Source organism: Musca vetustissima, unplaced genomic scaffold (genome assembly GCF_032173495.1).
Source record: "Musca vetustissima isolate MV318-11 ecotype Yass unplaced genomic scaffold, APGP_CSIRO_Mvet_v1 utg24113, whole genome shotgun sequence".
Taxonomy (NCBI): Eukaryota; Metazoa; Arthropoda; class Insecta; order Diptera; family Muscidae; genus Musca; species Musca vetustissima.
In genome coordinates this window covers 22,101-32,345 of record NW_026888314.1, presented here as the reverse complement: position 1 = coordinate 32,345, position 10,245 = coordinate 22,101, and the positions used below count along the sequence as shown (strand labels likewise).

Below are 10,245 nucleotides of genomic sequence, written 5' to 3'. Positions count from 1 at the left end.
CAACCACCACTAATTCAGACGTAAATTTAGATTAAGTTAGCTTCCTCACCATTGGAAGGTCTTGGTAATTAAGTCTAATATTATTTGGGGCAACATTGCACATTCCTTCTCCTGACCACATACCCTTAAGCACTGAAAGGCAATAAGTTGCAAAGTAAGAAAAGAGGAACACATTTGGGGCGCCAATAATCGCCTCTGCTATCCAAGAACCATTGGAATTAGCCATTTCCTCCTATATTCGCTTTTTAGACCCACTGACTCTACACAACAGATATCGGAAGCTTACTCCGTTCAACTTACCCACGACGAAATCACTCCTTGTCCCGATAATATAGAAGCACAATGGCAAAGAATTGCCCACTCCCTACAAAAATGCAGCAAAAGCAACACTTGGGTACCAAAAATCGCCATCAAGAAACCAATTGTAAGATCAGGAGTGTCGGAATGCTACTGATGTGAAAAACTGCAGACAGTAGCTACTGATGTGAAAAACTGCAGACAGTAGCAACACGTAATCCGATGGAGAATTATCGGGAGAAAAGGAGAGACGATATGTGCCAACTATAGAGGACTAAGTATCCTTCCCATCTCATATAAAGTGTTATCAAGCGTGACGTGTGAACGACTGAAGCCAATAGTCAACGACATTATTGGACCACAGCAATGTGACTTCAGACTTGGCTAATCCACCATTGACCAGATTTTCACTCTACGCCAAATCATGGAAAAAACCCACGAAAAACACATCGAAACATTCCACCTATTCGTCGAGTATAAAGCCCTATCTGTTCAGTGGTGCTTAAAGCCATGTCTGCGCTCGGCATTTCTGCAAAATTAATACGGCTATGCAGGATAACTTTAACTGGCACAAGTTCAGCAGTTAGAGTCGGAAAGGACCTCTCGGAGCACGGTAACAGCCACCTTTGTACAAATGGAGAAGGAGTCTGCCAAAGTGGGACTGCAGTAAACGCCGGGAGGACAAAACTGATGACATCAACGCGCAAGACGTCCAGTAGGCTCGTCCCAACTGTGGAACTTGAAAACTACAGCTTCGAGGTAGTGAATGTTGTTATATATAAACATAACTAATAACATCAACTTTGAAATCCGGAGGAGGTGTTGACCAACAGATGCTACTGTGGTCTGAGTAAGCAACTCAAAAGCCAGGGCACCTGTCGTCAGACCAAACTCGCACTCTACAAGACGCTTATATTACCCGTGCTGTTATATGGATCTGAAGCATGGGTACTTGCGGAAGTAGATCAGACAGCTCTTGATTTGTTTGAAAGAAAAATTCTCCGACGGTGAATACCGTTGTCGAATGAACCATGAGCTATACCTTATATTCTCGAACATCAACAGACTGATCGAGCTGCAGCAACTACGTTGGCTATGTCATGTTGTGAGAATAGATGAGGATTCCCCCACTCAAAAGGCGTATATAAGTGAGCCAAGTGATGGTTCACGCAGAAGGGAAAGGCCACAAATCCGATGGGAAGATCAAGTAGACCGGCACGGTTGAAAATCTTTTTTAATATCGGGTTATGGAACAACCGGTCTGTGACAAGCCAGCTAAGTAAGAACGTGATGGGCCCTTAAAAGAAAGTGATCGTTGCCTTTTATTTATACAGGGTATTACAGGGTATTATGCCTTTGTGCATATGTTTGTAACAGGCAAAAGGAAACGAGATAGACACATGGTTCCTTTTGCGAATATGCATAGAATCACTTTTTAAGTCGATTTATGCATGTCCGTCTCGGTTCATATTTAGATATAGCTCTAATATATATATTTTCGTCCGATTTTAGGTAAATAGTGCACCAAAGTCCCTATATATCCTTCGATTTGCACGAAATTTGGCATAGGGTACTAAATTAAGCCTAGAACGATGTGTGTTAAATTTCGTGAAAATCGGTTCAGATTTAGATATAGCTCCCATATATATATTCGTCCGATTTTAGGTAAATAGTGCACCAAAGTCCCTATATATCCTTCGATTTGCACGAAATTTAGCATAACGTACTGAATTGAGCCTAGAATGATGTCTGCCAAGTTTCATGAAAATCGGTCCTGATTTAGATATAGCTCCCATATATAGTTTCGTCCGATTTCATGTAAATGGTGCACCAATGTCGCTATATATCCTTCGATTTGCACGAAATTTGGCACAACGTATTGAATTGAGCCTAGAGTGATGTCTGCCAAGTTTCGAGAAAATCGGTCAAGATTTAGATATAGCTCCCATATATAGTTTCGTCCGATTTCATGTAAGTGGTGCACCAAAGTCCCTATATATCTTTCGATTTGCACGAAATTTGTCATAACGTACTGAATTGAGCCTAGAGTGATGTCTGCCTTGTTTCGCGAAAATCTGTCCAGATTTAGATATAGCTACCTTTTATGATAGATTGATTTTAAGTAATTGACGCACCAAAGAACCAATAGGAACAAAACGTTCTAAAATTAGTATAACCTAACCTGTGTCAAGTTTGTTTGAAATCGCTTAATATTTGGATAGAGCTTCCATATATATATATATATATATATATATATTTTTCGCCGCATTTCAAGTAAATTGGGCATCAAACTCCTCATGTTAGTCAGATTGACATCAGCGCACAACGTACAAAATTGAGCATAGAATTACGTAGTTGCGTTTTCTAGAAGTACAGACATAGCCCAACGGATGACCTATTTATATTTGTTTGAAGTCGATTTACATACTTTATGGATAGATCTAGGTAGATTCACATTTAGATAAATATCACATATTTTATTTCATCCAATTTCATGTTAATAGTCCTGTTTAAAATACCCATAGTGGTGAAGGGTATCATATAGTCGGCCCCGTCCGACTTTACTACTTTCCTTGCTGGTTTTTAAGCTCGGCTTATGGAACAACCGTTCTGTCACAAGCCAGCTAAGTAAGACCGTGATGGCGCTTAAAAGAAAGTGATTTTAACCGAACCGTTTTAAAGAACCGTCGTTGCCTTTTATTTATCCAATCACAATAAAGAACCGTGGTGAGCCTTTATCCAAAGAAATGTGGTTTTAACCGAACCGAAATAAAAAACCGTCGTAGGTTCCTTATTTTAAAGTGTTTTTTTTTACCGAATCGAATCTTTATTCAAAGACAAGTGCTTTTAACTGCAATAAAGAGTCGTCATGAGCCTTTATTGAAAAGTGTTTTAATCTTGAAGAGCTGTCGATGCCTATATCAAAACAGTGTGAAAGATCGTAAGGTTACGGGTCCGTACAGGCCAAAACCTGAACCAGGTCGTCCCAAGAAGCAATATCTTTATTCTGCTTCAAAATCTTCAATAATACTGCATCTTAGTTGTTTTTGGTCAAAGTCAAAGTATTCTACACCAAATTTCACTATTAGTTACAATACACAAGATTTTGTGCACTTTTTTGCAACGTGTATTGTTTTGATTATCCGCACGTGTTTAGCATAGACTGTTGTAAGAATATATATTTAAATACAATTTGTTTGTTCTTTAAATAAATAATACGATTTATAATAAATGTTTTACTAAAATATATCATGTATGCAAATAATTTAACATATTATACTATTATTGGCAACATTTTAAACTCTGCTATTTTAAAATTCCCTTTTATAGCCACCATAAGAAGTAGAACTTGCCAAGAGTACGGTATGATAGTCACGGAAAGCAATCATTGGTCAACCATAATTAATGTTATATGTGAGTAGCAAATAAATCAATAAAATATTGATTTTATATATGTAGTTTAATATTGCAATTATAAATTATATTCCAGAATTTAATTAGTACTAAATTAATTAATATAAAAATATTTAAAAATAATTATTAAAAATAATCTGTATTATTGAAAATATATTTTTTTATTTCAAGTGCAATCATATTTTTCGAATCTAACAACAACATGTATATTGAGACATAAGGATTATGATTTGGCCTCACCATCTACAGGTGTAAATTTTAATGCGTATTTGCATATCAATCCAGGGACTTTGGAAGAATCTTTCGACACGGATATTTACAATTATACGCAGCAGGATGACGATTTTAATCGAAATGGAATTTTTTACGATAATTGGACAAGAAAATTTGTGGCAGCTATTAAGCAAACACATTGTGAGGTTAGTATATATAGCAAAATAAGGTTCGTGTATATGTAAAATAGTAAATATGTTATAAATCTTTTTATACCCTCCACCATGGAATGGAGGGTATATTAGTTTTGATTTTCCGTTTGAAATAATCATTCCCGATCCTATACTTTATTTATTCTTAATCAGCGTAAAATTCTATGACGATTTAAGCATGTCCGTCTGTCAGTCTGTCTGACGTTGTCAATCTAGCGTCTAAACATAATATAAGGGTATTTTGAGGTTCTTGAGCGCGTTTTTCAACGGAATTCGCTTAAATATATTACGTTGAGTTCTTACTAGGTAGCAAATCTCTCCACTAAAAATTATAAATATGGGTCAATTTTTTCGGATTTTGTGGTTTTGACCGCATTTTTCGACCGAATTCGCTGAAATTTAATACTTTAAGTTCTTATTGGTATTTTTTACGGATAGCCCCCATATAAGGGTACCCCTAATTTCCGGTATTTTGGAGTTCTTAGGCTCGTTTTACAACTGAATTCGCTGGGTTCTGATTTGGTACCAAATTACTCCACTAAAAATTATAAATATAGGTCCACTATTTCTGGTAGTCCTCATATAACGGTACCCCCAAATGTTCGGTATTTTGGGAGTTCTGATCGCATTTTTCAACCGAATTGGCAGTAATTTTGTACTTCGAATTCTTATTGGGTAGCAAATCTCTCCACTTAAAATTATAAGTATAGGTCCATTTTTTCAGGTAGCTCCCATATAAGGGTACCCCAATTTTCGGTGTTTTGGAGTTCTTGAAAGCATTTTTCAAGCAAATACTTTGTAATTTGGTTTTTTGTAGGCGCATATGGTAACAAACCCCCCCTCTCAAAAATTATTAATGTTCGCCCCCTTTTAAGGGTAGTCCCCATATTACCCCCTTTTTTATACCCTTCACCACATTGTTGTCTTTGTGCATATGTTTGTAACAGACAAAAGGAATCGAAATAGACCCACGGTTCCTTTTGAGAATATACATAGAATCACTTTCTGAGTCGATTTATGCATGTCCGTCCGTCCGTCTGTTAATGTTAAATTGTAAACAAAGTACAGGTCGCATTTATGATCCGAATTTGATAAAATTTGGCACAGCTCATTTGCTTGGCCTAAGGACGAACCCTATTGAAATTGGGAAAAATCGGTTCAGATTTATATATAGCTCCCATATATATTTTCGTCCGATTTAAGGTAAATGGTGCACCAAAGTCCTTATATATCTTTCGTTTTGCACGAATTTCGGTAAAGGATACTGAATTAGGTCTAGAATGATGTTGCTAAGCTTCGTGAAAAGATCCATAGCTAGGCCGATTGACAAAACGTACTGAACGTAAATTAGTCTCTGGCAAGTAATATAAATTAGTCTCTGTTAGGATACATATGTAGAATATACCCAAATTGGTGAAGGGTATCATACAGTCGGCCCAGTCCGACTTTACTGCTTTCCTTTACTGGTCTCTATGTATATGTATATTTGTAAACAGCAAAATGAAACCAAAGGAAAGTAATCATGGGTCTCACATCCCTTTAAGGATATTCATAGAATCCCTTTCTGAGTCGATTTAGGTATGTCCGTCTGTCCATATAAATGATCCGAATGAAATGAAATTTGCCCAGCTCAGTTATTTGGACGACCCCAATTGAAATATCGATATAAATGTAGCTGCCGTATATAGATTGTTCCGATGCAACAATCGTTCTCTCATGTCACAATGTTTATTCGATTGAGCGAAAATATTGCACCCGTACAGATTGAAAGTTTTATGGAAATCGGCCTAGATATAGTTCCAATATATTTTCGCCTGATTTTATGATATGGTGCACCAAAGACCTAACGCCTGTCCGATTGAGACAAAATTTGGCACAGCATACCGAAATGTTTGTTCAGTTTAATAGAATTGGTTTCGTTCAATTTAATGTAGAGCCTGTGAGTTATTCATAGATACGCTGAAGGGCCAGAGATGCTTAGAGTACGTGGGTACCTACCTTGCGGTCTTACCCCACGGTGCTGTAAACACCAGTTAATACAAAGCGTCAACCAACGCCCCCACACCGAAATGCAGGTACCAATCGATCACACGTATTTGGACGCGATCACCTCCTTGGATGAGGAGTGGAGCCCATCTAAAATTCCTGCCTTTCTATGAGTCAGGCATCCGTTTATAATGCAACTCAACACCGAGCCACAGCTCTATCCGCGATTTGGGTATACCTCCACCTCCAGCACGATGCTCCCCGAAGGGCCAACACCAACAGCCAGGCTAGATCCGCAGACCTAGGGGCCCTGACGTGAGTCTTTTTTAGCCGATTTCATCTAAGAAATATTTGTCCTAGACCCAATTTTAAGAATACTGATCGCCATATCTCGACTAGCTGAGTCGATCTAGACATGTGTGTCAATCCGTCCGTATCGTGTAAACACAATACAGGTCATTGTTATGGAGCAATCGTCATGAAATGTGCAATGAAGCGAAAATGTATTTTTGAAGATTTCTTAGTCCCTCTAGAGGTAATTATTGTATGCAGAACGTCACTTATTTTACACGGGTCTGACCAAAGGCTTAGAACGGCTGTTTAGATGAAGATTTGTTAATATTCCTAAAGAGACCAATATTTTATTTTATGGCGTAAGTATTCACATCGGGACAAGAAGATTTGGAAAATATGCCAGGGTTAGAAAGTGGAGCTTTTGTCTCTAATCGGTCAAGAGGGTGCAAACATAACCAAATGTTAGTCGGACTCAGAATATAGAACCCCATAAAGTTAAATTATCATATTGTCGGCCCCGTCCGACTTTTGCTTCGCTCACTGGTTTTCATCTAAATTGTTCGAAATGGATTCTTCGTTTGACACGAAATCTTCCATAACGTACCAATTATTCTGATCAATAATGTAGAATCTACGAGATTTTCGGTGAATTCTTCGAGGTGTTGCCGTATCATTTAATCATTGTTTCCATATCCTCGTCTCTCTCTTTCTCTCTCTCCCTGCAGGGTTTTGTGGCCTTTCAAGATGACATTCCAAAATTTGCCCGAACTTATCGAAAGGCTAGTGTCTATTCCATATGGAGACCAATACAATCGAAATTTTTATTTGTCTACACAAAGGAGCAACAACGTGAGGACTACTTTCAGGATTTGTTATTTAAAAGTGATTTCTCACATGGAAAAATATCAAACAAATATTCAAAGTCCATTTCTTTCAGATGCCGCAAACATTTTAATCATTGAATCGGAATATAAAAATTCCACTCAATTCAATATAAAAACAAATAAATTTGTTGGTTCTTTGTTTGAAAATCCTCAAGAATTACAGCAAATAACTCAATTCGATGCTCTAACTGGGAAATTTGAACCAAAAGTAGATTTAATTCTTCGCAATAAATTACAAAATTTACAGGGACGTGAAATTATTGTCGGTGCTTTTGATTATCGTCCATTTATGGTGGTGGATTTTCATCGTTTACCTCAATACTATGATAGGGCTGAGGATAATCCACGGCATTTGGCCCATGTTGATGGTACCGAAATGCATATAGTTCATACATTTTGTGCTCTATATAATTGTAGTGTTCAGGTGGATACATGTAAGTAGCAAGGATTTTTTTTATTTTAATGATATTTTATAATGGAATCTTTTTTGAAGCCGAGAAAGAAGAATGGGGTATGGTGTTCCCCAACTATACAGCCAATGGCTTAATGGGAATGATTATCGATGACAAAACTCATATGGGCATGGGAGCTATGTATTTGTGGTAAGTTATATTTTTATACCCTACATGATACAGGCCACATTTATAGACCAATATACACGAACATTTTCATGTAGGATGGGTTCTGGCCAATGAAGACCCCTATTGTTTTTGGTAAAGATCGCTTAATATTTAGGGGATGAAATGTACCAAAAACCTTATTTTTGTCCGATTTTCTGGTCGCTCCATAGGCTGCAATTATGGCCCAAACATCGCCAATTTTTACATGGGGAAGGGGGTCGGGCCAAAGAATAAGCATACCTGTTTTGATAAGAATTGGTCAATATTTAGCGGGTCAAATGTACCCTTACTTTTGTGTGAAAAATGGCAAGATCTACAGCGTATATATTTACCCTTGAAGGACATAGACCCGTGAAGTTGATTGTTTTTTTCAAGAGGAGTCGGTGGCCTTTAAATTGATACCAATTATATGATCGCACTTAAATATTTACGGGTGCTTACGTGCTGAGATATTATTTAGTAACCCATTCCCACACTAGAGGGCGGAAATATAGCGGTGATCGCTTTGAAAATATGCATGAGATTCCAGATATGGTCAAGCACAACGCATATAATTTCCGTGATGATCAGATAATAGTTTTGGGATGTAGTGGACCGAAAACTCTGGACAAGAACAGCCCTCGTCCACTGAATATTACAAATATTTGTCAAGAGGGTGCAAATATCGCGAAATATTGCCCAAGCTCTGAATAAAGAACCATAGAAAGTTAGATTTTCGTGGAAGTTGTGTAGGGTATCATATGGTCGGCCCCGTCCGACTATACTGCTCCGCTCACTGGTTATTACATACTATTTATAAATGTCAACGCATAGATGATTTCTCTCAAAATATCGGAATGTTAAAATGAATATTTCCCTTTCCTGCCTACTGCACTCTCATTTCAGGGACTTGGCCTACAAATCCTTGGATCAAACCATATTCCTTGGACGTTCGGGTATAACATGTCTAGTTCCGGCTCCAACACGGATTACCAGTTGGAATTTACCAATATCACCATTTCAATATACACTGTGGCTGGGTGTATTCCTGTGCTTGTTTTGGGAGATGTTGGCTTTATTTTTGACCCGGCTGTTCGAAGAACGTGTGGTGGAAAAAAAGAAAATCTCCGCCATATGGTCGAGTATTGAATTTGGTTATGTTACTACATTGAAATTATTTATATCACAGGGGTCCGATTATGTGGTAAATTCGCATACTGTTAGGACCATTCTATTTGCCTGCTATATGATTGATATTATTGTGACGAGTATTTATGCGGGTGGATTATCGGCCATATTGACGTTGCCAGCGTAAGTATAGATATAAGAAAGTTTTCGAAATTTTTATATGAGTATCTGAGTATTTTTTCAGTCTTGAGGAGGTAGCCGATTCTGTTGAACGTCTATATCGCCACAATATAACCTGGACAGCCACATCATACGATTGGATTGTCTCCATAACGGTTAATGAAAGCGAGGAATCCGATGTGAGTGGACCGAAATTAGAAAAGTTAATAAAACCCTAATAACAACTTTCCTAATAGCCCATCTATAGCAGCCTCTTGGCCAATTATCGCGTCAACAGCATGTCTGAAATGCGCCGTAAGGCCAAAACTGAAAATATGGGTTTCGTTTTGGAACGTATGGCATTTGGTCATTTTGGTAATGGTGATTTTATAACCCCCGAAGCTCTACAGCGCTTGAAGTTAATGGTCGATGATATCTATTATCAATTCACTGTGGGTATGGTACCGCGCATGTGGGCCCATTTACCCAAATATAATGATTTAATATTGGCCTGGCATTCATCGGGTCTTTCACAATATTGGGAATGGAAAATTGTTGCCGACTACATGAATGCCAATGAACAGAATCAGGTACAGGCATCGATGTACACTCAAGTGGACGCGGGTCCCGTCAAATTGGATATGAAAAATTTTGCCGGTTTAATTTTACCATGGTTTATTGGTATATTTATAAGTTGTGTGGTTTTTATTGGTGAGTTGATATACTATCGATGGGAGAAGAGAAGGGAGAATTGAATTATAATTCTAAGGGAATGAAATACCAGAAAATTTTTTTAAAAAATAAACAATTGTAATAGGATGTTGCTACCGAAAAGGTTCGTGTGGGAATGTTTTGTAGTGTCACTGATTTTAGTAGAATTTGAAATATATTATATTCAAATATGTAAAAGTAGTTGAATAAACATAAAAATAAATACTTAGCGGAACTGTCTATTGATTAACTTAGGAATCCCACTCATTATGATTGTATTGCAAAATATTGTATTCCTTTTGTTGTCCGAGCAAAAACCATCCAAAACATAGTTTATAACCGCTTCAG

The 10,245-nt window shown here is 37.5% G+C and overlaps 1 protein-coding gene across 1 annotated transcript; it reads left to right on the top strand.

Moving 5' to 3' along the window:
- Positions 1–3,662: 3,662 nt before the first annotated feature.
- Positions 3,663–9,941, top strand: LOC133336152 (uncharacterized). The gene is made up of 8 exons (XM_061544449.1): positions 3,663–3,711; positions 3,883–4,130; positions 7,142–7,298; positions 7,354–7,734; positions 7,794–7,902; positions 8,806–9,210; positions 9,272–9,386; positions 9,444–9,941. Exons 1-8 carry the CDS (start codon positions 3,663–3,665, stop codon positions 9,939–9,941), a joined length of 1,962 nt encoding a protein of 653 aa, XP_061400433.1.
- Positions 9,942–10,245: the final 304 nt, after the last annotated feature.

Bases quoted from the DNA above. Each gene is read 5' to 3' on its own strand.
- LOC133336152 (XM_061544449.1), top strand. From the start codon at position 3,663: ATGATAGTCACGGAAAGCAATCATTGGTCAACCATAATTAATGTTATA. The intron at 7,299-7,353 runs GTGATTTCTCAC...CATTTCTTTCAG, and splicing joins TCAGGATTTGTTATTTAAAA to ATGCCGCAAACATTTTAATC. The intron at 9,387-9,443 runs GTGAGTGGACCG...CTTTCCTAATAG, and splicing joins ATGAAAGCGAGGAATCCGAT to CCCATCTATAGCAGCCTCTT.